This window comes from Merops nubicus, unplaced genomic scaffold, assembly GCF_000691845.1.
Source record: "Merops nubicus isolate BGI_N331 unplaced genomic scaffold, ASM69184v1 scaffold41038, whole genome shotgun sequence".
Lineage (NCBI taxonomy): Eukaryota > Metazoa > Chordata > Aves > Coraciiformes > Meropidae > Merops > Merops nubicus.
Window position 1 is genome coordinate 1 of NW_008627085.1, and position 10,971 is coordinate 10,971.

The following is a 10,971-nucleotide window of genomic DNA, read 5'->3' on the forward strand; positions in this document are numbered from 1 at the left end:
GCGCCTCGTCGGAGGGAACGCGGTCGGAGACGCCTCGGCGCCTGGGGAATCAAGCCAGGTAAACCCTCCGGAGCCATTATCTGCTTACCAGCGGAAGGAGCCGGTGGCTGAAAGATAATTTTGCCCTCTCCCCGGCTCCTGCCGCGGCAGGAAGCCAGCCCTGGCCGGTGGCAGGCGGGCAAGCTGGTCTTCAAGGCGGGTGTCCCCCACACTGTGGGGTGCACAAAGCATCTGAGCTCTGCTCTGTGCCGGGCCAGATCCACCTGCCACTCCCTTAGGGACATATTATCAATATTATCCCCTTGCCTCCAAATGGATGTGGCCGGGAGCAGGCTCAGAGCCGTGGCGCTGGAGATGCAAGTCACCTCGCTCACCTGTGCAGAAGGTAAAAAGAAGCTCGGGCCAAGCCCCAGGTATTTAATTCATCATCGGCCAAAATATCCTGTTTCATCTGGAAAGCGGATAATATTTCCTGTCCCTTTGAAAGTCTGTTTTGAAATGAAGCAAACCAAAATGTTACAGATCCCTTTGTTTCCCTTCTTACTTCACTGCACCCCAAGTTATTTCCTGATTTTGTCCTGAATTTGGGCATAAGATTCTTTCAAGTTTATTCTTCCCCATAAAACTTTGCCCAGCTCAGCTTGTGTTGGTACAGACAGATTTGTAAGAGGCATGAAAGCTGCTGCCTGGGCTGGTGGGGTCTTTTCCGGACCTGTAGATCCTGCCTGAGATCACAGCTTCCTGGAAAAGGACAAGGCACTTACTTTTGTGTATGTTTCCTGGTGCATTATTTGGGCTATTTCAGTTGGTGAGATAGATAATACTAACTCTTAAAATACCAGCTGACCAGTGCACACGCTGAGAGCTATTGCAGTGACAGAGCAAGGAAAAATCCCTGCAAGCCATGCATGGTGACCCTCCTGCCCCAGCTGTCTGCTGGTGACTCCTCCGCAAATGAAATGTGAAAGTGAGAAAAAAACACAAAACCTTTCAAAGTGCCCTGTGTGAACTTAAACCAGCCTGCAAACGAGCCCCCTTTCTAACACACATAGATGGAGAAATCAACCTGTGGGTTTGGCTTTAAATGTTGATTGGTTGACAGGGTTGTCTCTTAAGTCGGCAAGGTAAACTGAAAGCTTGCAAAACAGGAAAATGGAGAGCGAAGTGCTGGGCTGAGCCAGCCAGCTGAACTCAGTGAGACCCTCTGCTTAGAGCACCGAACACAGCGAGCAGAGCTTGGGTGCAGCTTGATGCTGCAGCAGAACACGTTTGGAAAGCCATCAGAAATACTTTCTGTTGGTTGCAGTGGTGCAGCAGGCAGGGAAGGTCTGGGTGTGGGACATTCCTCCTACATGAGCACTCTGTGAGAGGCACTGCCACCCACTCCTGTGCCATCCCACCACTGCTGCTTTCACAAAAGCCCTGCTGGGACTTAATGCAGGATCTTCACACAAAACTGCGAAATTAACTGCGTGCTTACGGGCAGCAAAACAGCTGGACCAGAGCTTTGGTGTTTTGTGCTTTGGTGTGGTTTTGGTTTTAGCAAAAGGGTGGTTAAAAAAAGTGTGGCTACAGGAAACTCATGATGTCTCTATGGTGACAGTAATATTTATGCATCTGTCAGAGCTGCCACAAAGAACACCCCTGAAATCAAAACCACCTTCCTGACAAGAAATTTGGGCTGGCCACAAACCCACATCCCCTTTGGGGTCCTCTTTTTCACTAAAGGGCCCATGCCCCTTTCATGAAGGCAAGCTTCAATTTCCTAGCTGTTCGTAAACCAAGCTGTGCAGTCAAATTGTCTCCCACATGTTTTGAGGGGGAGGAGAATACAATCACACAAGTGAATCACAAACACTGGAAAAGCAGAAAATGCAGAAGTAAGGTGATGGCTCCCACCCAGGGTGTGTATCTTATCACTGACCATGGTGAAGAGCTGATGGTGTTTTATTTTGGAATGTAAGAGGATGCAGGCTCAGGGAAATAATTCTGGGGACCTTCTTTATGCTAGCAACCTTCCTGAGTGCTTGGTCTGAGGTGCTGGGAGGAGATTGGGTTTTCCTCATCCTTGCCACGAGGCAGGTGGGATGGAGACCTGAGGGTGGCAGGAGCTGTTCCTCCCAGCCCAGGTGGCCCTTGTGTGGTGAAGGCCTGACAGGGTATGAGTAGAGATCCTAGTTTTGGAGTAAGGCACACAGAAAACCATCCAAACAAACTTCTTGGGTGTAGTGGCACGTTGGGATATATTCCCACTCCTAACACCTAGGGGTGAAGGAACTAGGGGTGCAGGAGATGCATGCTCTGTAGAGGGAGGTTTCTCTGCTGAAGAAAGCTTCTCTACTTCTGAAACGGTTGTTTCGAGAAAAGATACTCCTCTCTTTCCAAACCCTCCCTCATTTAATCTCCCCTTGTTGGTAATACAGGTCACATAAAGTCACATTTTATCACAGGACACAAAGCAGCAGCTCATTGCTGAGTTTCTCTATGTGTTCTGTCCTTCAGCTTCTTCTCAAATGTGCAGTGACCGCTGGTGGCTTTCTGCCTTAGGACCCAGGAGAGAATGCTCCAATGGAGAGGTTCCAGAAATTCATTTTACTTCCTCTCATCCTAACTGCCTCACTACCAGGTAGGACATATTCATAACCCATGAAATGAGCCACCGTGGACAAAATGCGTGAACTAATTTTAAGGCTGTATAAATGGCTCTTACTGGCGATATCAGATTGAACAGTGAGTCCCAGAGAGGGATTATTTAAACTGTTTGAAATAGTTAAGTTTGCATTTCAAGCCTGAATGATCCGATGGCTTAGATTGGCTTTTGGTATGCAGATGTGAGCAGTGGATGGGGTGGGCAGGAGTCTGGGGAGCTGCCCTCTCTCACTTCTAGTGAGCAGGGATGTCCCATATATTTCTCTCTTTCCTTGTGTTCATCTTCCTCCTGTCTGTTTGGGGCTGCTTTTGAGAAGGCACTTGTAGAGAACTTGGTATCAGCAGGTGATATTGCTTCCAGAAATATGCACAAATTATCATTTTGCTAGTTTGCCTCCAATTTACATTTCACATGCCTGAGTTTCAAAGTGAATTCAGATAAAAGGTGTCTTGGTGGCAGAGCTTTAAGGAAAATGTGAATATAAAATGACTAGTTGGGTAACAGAGACAAAGCTTATTTTTATTATTATTGTTATAGTCTAGCTTGGATTTTAACAGGCTTTGAAAGGAAGGAGCTGCAGTGGGATGAGAGAGAAGGTATTGTCATGGCTTAATAATTGGTGAAAGGGAACACAGTGCAGGAATAAACACTGAATTTTCTGGGCAGAGTGATGTTCCCAGTGGAGCTGCATGGGGGATGTGTGGTATTGAACAAACTCTTAAACAACCTAGTGAAGAGGAGCGAACTGTGAGGTGACAGACTTTGCAGGAGGCACAGAATTACTTAGGGCAGCCAAATCCAAAAAGAAACTAGGAAGACTTGCCAAAAAATGCCATGGTGCCAAGTGAGTAAGTAATAAAGGAGCAGAAAACATTCAATGCAAAGCATCACTTAACTGCAGATGTATAATGGGGGAAAAGAGAAGATATCTTGGAAAGAGAGTAAATTGCTGTAAGAGCGAGGAAATTCACCACTTAAGTGTCTTCAGCAAGGGAAGTGTGATGAAGGCTGGCATTGTAGAAATCCACAGAAAGCTTCTCTCTTGAATACTGGATGTTTTGTTAGTCCTTCCATTTCCAAAAAGGGCATATTAAGTCTGAGGGAGGCATAAAGTGTGACAGATCAAAAGTATGAGTGGGCCTTCATTAGACCAGGATATTTTTCTGCTTGTGAAAAAGAAGAAATAGTAAAAATTATTAAAATAATTAATTACACAGAGGTGAACAGTTAAATGGCTATGCAGAATTTTCCCATAACAAAAAAGGACTAGTGGCAACCAGTAAAACTATCAGAAGATTTAAGGCAAACCAAAGAATGTACTTTTCCTCACAGTACATAATTAAGTAGTAAAACTCAGAGTTACTGGGTGCGTGAGCTACCAAATTATAAACAGGCTGCAAAAACCCAGAAACAGGTATCATGGAAGGTAGATCCATAGGTGCAGATACAATTGTTGTCTAAGGAAGTCCCTAAGTCTGTTATTTTTGGACACTGAGAAGTTATAACAAGGAAGCCTCAATATTTATTTGTTCTGTTCCTTATGCTGTCTTCCTAAGCATCCAGAACAGATTATTGTGTTTTAGAGGATTTCTGTTACCCTTCACTAGTGCTTGCAGTCCAGCACACCTGCAAAGGGTGGACCACTGCCCCACCTGCAAGCCATCCTGGGGTAGCAGACGTTGCCCACACTGTGCAGCCATGGGACCACCCCCCAAAGCAGAGAGCAAAAGTGTGTTCCAGAGGAACACGGGTTACACTTGAAGGAAGTGTCGCTGCTCTCGGGGTGTGGGGTGTCACGAGGCCTTGTGAGGTGACTGGGCTGCTGAGATGGCTGCAAGGCACGGTGGGGTTGGGTGTTCATGTGCCTGTCTGCAGCGACACACTGAGTGAGAGCAGAGCTGGGAAGACACACGTCAGGGCTGTGGAGAGGTTTGTGGGCAGGTGGGTGGAAATATGTGTTGCTGAGTGCCAGTAGACTGATATTGCTTGACAGAAACACCCTATAAGCATTTAAAAAGTCTTGTTAACATAAGCAAACAAGCTAGTTGTTCTCTGCAGGCTTTGACAAGCTCTAACCTATTTCGGTTTTCAAAAAGCTCAGCTGCATGGCTGTTGGTTTTTGAACTAATCCTGAGATGTGCTAAAGAAAAACCTTGCCAAATCCAAAACAGTCAATGCAGAGCTGCTGCTCTAGCGGTGGGTCAGCGATGAGGCAGGAAAGGCGGGAGACAAGGTGGGTTGAGAAGAGACTAAAGAGTGAAAAGAAAAAGGAAGATAAAACAGACTGGAAGGGGGAAAAAAACCCCAAACAAACAAACATAGAAATTTCCAACAGAAATAGCAGGGAAGAGAGGGAGGAAGAAAGAGACTAGGCACAAAACCGGAAGGATAAAGGGCAATGTTTATGGAAGGGCAATATGGGCGTAGAGGGGGAGATTACTTTGAAATATGATAATGAGGGTGAAAAAAAAGAAATCGTTATGGCAAAAGGATAAGCCCATCCTGTCCTTCACCACACTGCGTCCAAATAGGTCACTTATAAAAGAGGAAAGACAGAGTCAGCAGAGGAGAAGAGGGAAGGCCAAGAAGGTTGCCACATCTCAGTGCCCTTGTTACTGAAAGCTTCAGCATGAAAAAGTGGTCCTGTAGAGCTAGCTCAAGCACAGAAGAAAAACCATTGGTGATGAAGGGCAAAGGCAGTTCTTTGGCAAGTGGTGTTCCCTCCAGGGAATGAGAGGGATTTGTGTTTCTTCAAAACCCACAGTGAAGTGACAGTGAATTTGAGTGACAGACGAAGCAATAAACAGCTCATAAAGAAGTTAGTGTATACACTGCATGATGTTGGGAAGAACTGAGCAACTGAAACATCATAAATCCTTATCAGTTTAAGCAAACTTTTACCACTAGTGACTGCTTTATAAACTTTTAGTGATATGCCTCAGAGAAGGTGTCCTAACTCAGCCTTGTTTTTCATAAATTGAGAGGTAATGCAATGTCATGGAGAAAGCCTAACATTTCCCTGTTGCAAAGATGGGATTTGCCTGGGTGGGATTTCTTACTGATTTTGTGTGGGGAAGCCGATGATAAATGAGCTGTTGAGAGCTGAACACATAATTCCTGTAAAGTGCAATGGCGGTCTAGCCTGGGGCCTTAATTTCTCTAAAAGCAGCCACCTGCAAGATATTTTTTAAGCAGTATGTAAACAAACTTAGCACTAGCATTTTCTCCTTAGTGCAAGAAGTGAGGTCCAGCAAAAGGATTTATAGCACTGACTTAAGGCAGTGGTAACTGGGTTAGATCCCATTTCTGTCATCAGTGTCCTCTTTGACCTTACACAAGTAACTTTATCAGTGTTTGTATGTGGATTGAATGGTGGAACACATTGTTGGTTTAGGACTCCACGTGCTACTGTAGGATAAAAACTGAAAGCAAAAAGATAAAGAGGCAAGGTTAAAACCATCAAAAATGTTTTGGCAGCAGACTGAGCAGGCTCATGAAGCTCCTTTTTCAGGTGTGCTGGGGCTTTAGTGAGGTGTAGATGGAGGCAAGGTTGAGCTGTGTCCCACTCTTCATTCCTCCTGCCACCCACAGAATCCATGCACAGGGCTTGTGTTCCTGTTCCCTATCTCACAGAAGTCAGTGAAAGACCATCTATTGCTCCAGCAGGTGTGGTTGGAGGGAGAAGGTGTGGATCTTATCATACTTATGGACCAATACATTATTACTATTCCATTAATGAAGGAATTAACTCATACCTACCTGCCTATACTTTCCTGACTGTTTGAAGAAAACAGAAGCAATATTAGCCCTGTATTTGTAGAGCTGGTGATCACTGATTATTCATGTTTAGGGATAAATTTCAAGACTATAATAATGGAACTCACAGACATGATCTCATAGCACATGATTAATTAACAGATAACAGTGAACTAAATGTCGCATCCTTTATTCAGAGCTGTGGCAAACCACGGCTCCTTGAAAAAGCAAAGTGTTTGCACAGACATGGAAATAAATTACAAACGCACAGAGATCAGTTTGCACTAAGAGGAGCTGTGTGGTTAAGTACTGCAGCTCCTGTTTCATGAGCAACTAAATGCATTTTAGTGTTAACTCTCTGGAATTTTTTTCATGACTGTGTCGATCATCATAGTAGCTGTTTATGTCCACTTCAAACAGTCAGGAAGACTTCAAATGAAGGGTAAAAATCAAAATACTTAGCTCATGAACGTGCTGTAGACACCAGAGATGTACAGGGAGTAGTATTGTAAGGTCTGGCTACAGTAAGAGTCAGGAAAAAAACAGATAATTCAAAGACACGTTTAAGCCTAGGATGGTGTCTCAACCTTGGTAATTTCAGTTGTGAATAGAAATCATGAGAACTGGATGTTGAATATCAGGGAAGAGGAGCATATTATGGGACAACCCGTCGCACTGGAATGCACTTCATCAGTGCGCATTCATTAGAAAACCTGTAGCTCTGTACGTGGTACCACTCAAAGACATGTGACCAATCCCTAACATTCGGAAAGTGACAAGTAGAAAAGAGGGGAAATGGCTTTTATGCATTTTGCTGGATTAACTGCTTGTAAAGCAACATACTGAGGTATGCCCAAAGATGTGATTGGTGAGTTCATCTTCAAGCTGTTTCATGTTCTGAAGCATTTCACTTCACCTTTGCAAGTCTGAGGAAAGCTTTGGATAAATGCTACTGGAAAAAAAAATGAAATGAACAGAAATATGTTTTACTGTATCTTATCTGGCTTTATCAACTAGCAGTGGAAGTGAAGTTTGCTTTTCATTTAAAGTTTTATTGCTCACACACAGATATACTTTGGAGAATGAGGTGCAAAGCAGAGGTAACATAACCCGGGAAGGTGGAAAATTTTTATAAAGGTTTGTGTAAACATGAGAGAACTCAGAGTCAGTAGTACAAAGAAGCAGGGAGAGCTAAGTTTGTATAGTCCTGCAAAGCAAAGAATGGAAAGGCTCTTGTCTGTAAATACATGCGGTGGGTGGGAGTAAAGAGAGGAACTATTTATGTTAAGAAACAATTCTTGGCACAAACCTGTTTAGATATACCCTGCCTAGGATTAAATGTGAGCTGGGAATTAGAAAGTAATGTTGACATTGGAGCAATGAGATTACTGAAGCTATGCCCTAGGTGCATTCACCAAGACTCTGGCTGCAACGTTGTAGCTGAGATTGAGCTCTGGTTCCATTTATACAGCTATCAAACATCTCTTTTGTGTGAAACAACACAGCATATTCTCTCTACTCACGTCAGCTATTGACTGAATTGAAAAACGAACCTTTCAACGATTTATAATTAATCCATTAATGACTGAACTACCTAAAATGTACAAAACCTGGTTTGAATGAAACCTTTAAAAATCAATTCATTGTTCTGAATACACTTAGCAAGGGAATAATGGCCATTTCAGACTTTCTTTCTCCTAGAAAATAATTGAACACTTATGCTCAGGCCAAATTTACAGACACAGGGTTTTAATTAGACTGCTATGGACTGTAGTGTCTAATTGCTGTAATTACGCAGGCTACAGCCTGGATCGTTAGGAGTAGCACTGGCAGTCCTGGTGCTTCCTCAGCATGAATGTTTCCCAATAAGTGATGAAGAACTCACTTGTGAGGTAGATCTTGCTGGCAGGTTTGCTTGATCTGCAGGCAGCATGTGAAGTCGCCATCCCTGGAGATACACAAAATCTGATTTGAGTTTATGAGAGTGTGCCGTTTTGAGGTCTCTGATAGAGAAAGGCAAGATATAGACTTCTCTCCCAAGTCCTGTTCCCTAAGGTACCAACCAAATAATCTGAGATGTTCTTACACTGTGAAGGTTTGTCCCTCATGAAGACGAGGTTTGCCTGCCTTCAAAATGGCACCATTTCCCCTGGCTATTTTAGGGACTGATGTCACAGCCTCTGCTTTGAAAAGAGGGTCTCTGCCTTCATCCTTCCTTCACTTTCTGTTTGGTAGAAGCGAGTGCTTCTGCCTTGCCATGTGCAGGGGATCCACCATCCGCCTGGCCAACAGCTGCACCCTCAGTCCTCTGAGGGCAGTGGGAGGCCCTGGGTCTGCTGAGGAGGAAAGGAAGACAACATGCTGTTTTCAGAAAGGAGCTTTCAGTTCTAAAAAATGGGAGCCAAAATTCATGCTACCTTTTAAGGAAGCAGAACTCGTGAGTCACAGCAACTCTGATTATCAGGAAGCCTGAGAAGGTGGGGAAGCATGTGCCTGATGCATGCTTGGGAAACAGGGGGAGTGGCCAGTGAATAAAGGAACGAGCAAAGAGGGATCTGTGCTGAGGCTGCCGAAAACCATTGGCAGTCTGAAGTATGGAAAAGGGACCACTTACATACTCCTTTGTTTAAAGTCTTAATGTATTTTCCTGTTTAAAAGTGGAACTCTTTTCTTTCAGCAGAATGGTAAGTCAGCTTTTTAGTGAATCACTGGAGAGACAAATGTGATTTTGGAATGGGAGGAGAAGGGACAAAAATGCAATTCAAATGCATCTTTAAAGAAAACCGTTAAATCTAAACTGGAGCTGAAAGATTAGATTGTACATCTCCATCTCTGAACTGGTTACGATCTTTTAAACTCTATAAATATGTACTTGGGTTTTTAATGTTTAACTTGTGGATCCATTATAACAGCATAGCAGTGGACCACTGCTAACTGCTGTGGGTTTAATGTTACTCAGTTGCAGTTTCAACTCACCATACATATCTTGAACTACTTACTGGCAAGCACTGTAGAAAATGAGACAAGAACCTTTTCCTAAAAGCATTGGGTACTGACAACTGTCAGAGATGACGTGCCAGGTTAGCTCAATCAACAGCCTTTCCTGATACATGACAAAGTGCTTAATACCCCAATGCTCGTAGTGAATGATACAATTTGAAACAGGGCTCCTGACTTTTTAGCCTCAAATTGCTGGCAGTAAATATTAAGCCAAAGGCCTTTAGTGGTGGTGTTGCATATGTATTTACAGACTGGTTTTTTTCTTCCTTCCAGGTCTTGGCTTTTGCTACACTCTTATAAGAGGCCCTACTAATGCAACAGTCCTTGCTGGTTCAGAAGCCCGGTTTAATTGCACTCTGTCACTAGGATGGGTAATTCTCATTTGGCTGTCCAATGGAAATCCTGTCCTCACTGTCACCAGTTCTCAAGGAGCTATTGAAACATCAGACCGCTTCACCTCTCAAAATTATACCAGTGGCAGTGAGTTTACCTCAGAGCTGATCATCCACAATACCCAGCTGAATGACTCTGGAAAAATTGAATGTAGCATACAGCAATCTAGTCAGAACAACTTTGCATTTCTTTCTGTTCAAGGTGCGTATAGCCACCGATAAAAAGCAATTTTATCACACTGCACTTAAAGGAATCCTCTGATGAATTGCTCAAATTGTCCCTGTGAAGGAGTACATGCTCTCATTTCCCATCCTTTGCCTCCTGTCCTTGTCTTAATTTTACTGTCAAAGTAGGCTTCAGAGTCACATTCAAAGCATTGTTAACAAAGGTTATAAATGCCTTTTTTTTTTTTTTTTTTCTTCTGTTAAATTGCTTGTTCCTTATTGGATTGTATTAAAGTGCCTGAAGGCTGTATCAGGCCCACCAGTCAGGAATTATTTCTTGGCTAGAAATGGTATGGATTACCCCTACACACATCTTTGTACGTGAAATGTTTGCTGTCTTCCTGCTTTTTGACTCAGGAATCAGTCTGTATCAAGCTTATTTGAGTTTGATTCAATGGTGTGTAGAAGTAAAGCCCCTGAGACACAAGGTGATGCTCTTCATAAAACTGCTGATGCAACCTACCATTTCCAGGGAACAAAAAGTTCCTGTGTATTTCGAGCCTCTGTATGTGAGACCACTTCTTCCTCTCTGAGGCATCAGTAGTGACAAAGCCCAGCCAGTAAAGCAAGATCTAGCCACCAGATACTATCTATTTGTCAAAGAGGTACTCTGTGCAATGTGAACATCCCATTACCTACCCATAAACCTGTTAATAAAACCGGAGCATACTTAAAACTTAGAGAAACACTGTTATTTCATTTTCCTGTCCTTCAGTCGGAAATATGGCAGGATGGCTAAAAAGTATAATTTCCTGCTTTTTATTGGAAAGGTGCTGAAAGTTGAGGCTTGTGCTTTAGATATACTGGACAATATGTCCGTTAAGTTGCACTATCTGCATGTTTACATCATGCACACAGTATATCTGTGTTAATAATGGTTGTTTTTTACTTCAGATCTCAAGGCATAGCTGTTTCTGAGTAGCGAGATAAGATTTAAAATTATCAGCA

General features: G+C 43.4%; 1 protein-coding gene across 1 annotated transcript in view; it reads left to right on the plus strand.

The window, feature by feature from the left end:
• Nucleotides 1-2,568: 2,568 nt before the first annotated feature.
• The window catches only part of IGSF5 (immunoglobulin superfamily, member 5), a gene marked incomplete at its 3' end in the record, with an annotated part of 14,091 nt that continues 5,688 nt past the window's right edge, over nt 2,569-10,971 (plus strand). Inside the window, exons 1-2 of the mRNA XM_008946205.1 lie at nt 2,569-2,626; nt 9,680-10,000. Coding sequence (XP_008944453.1) covers nt 2,569-2,626; nt 9,680-10,000 — 379 coding nt within the window. The remainder of the gene's footprint in view (nt 2,627-9,679; nt 10,001-10,971) is intronic.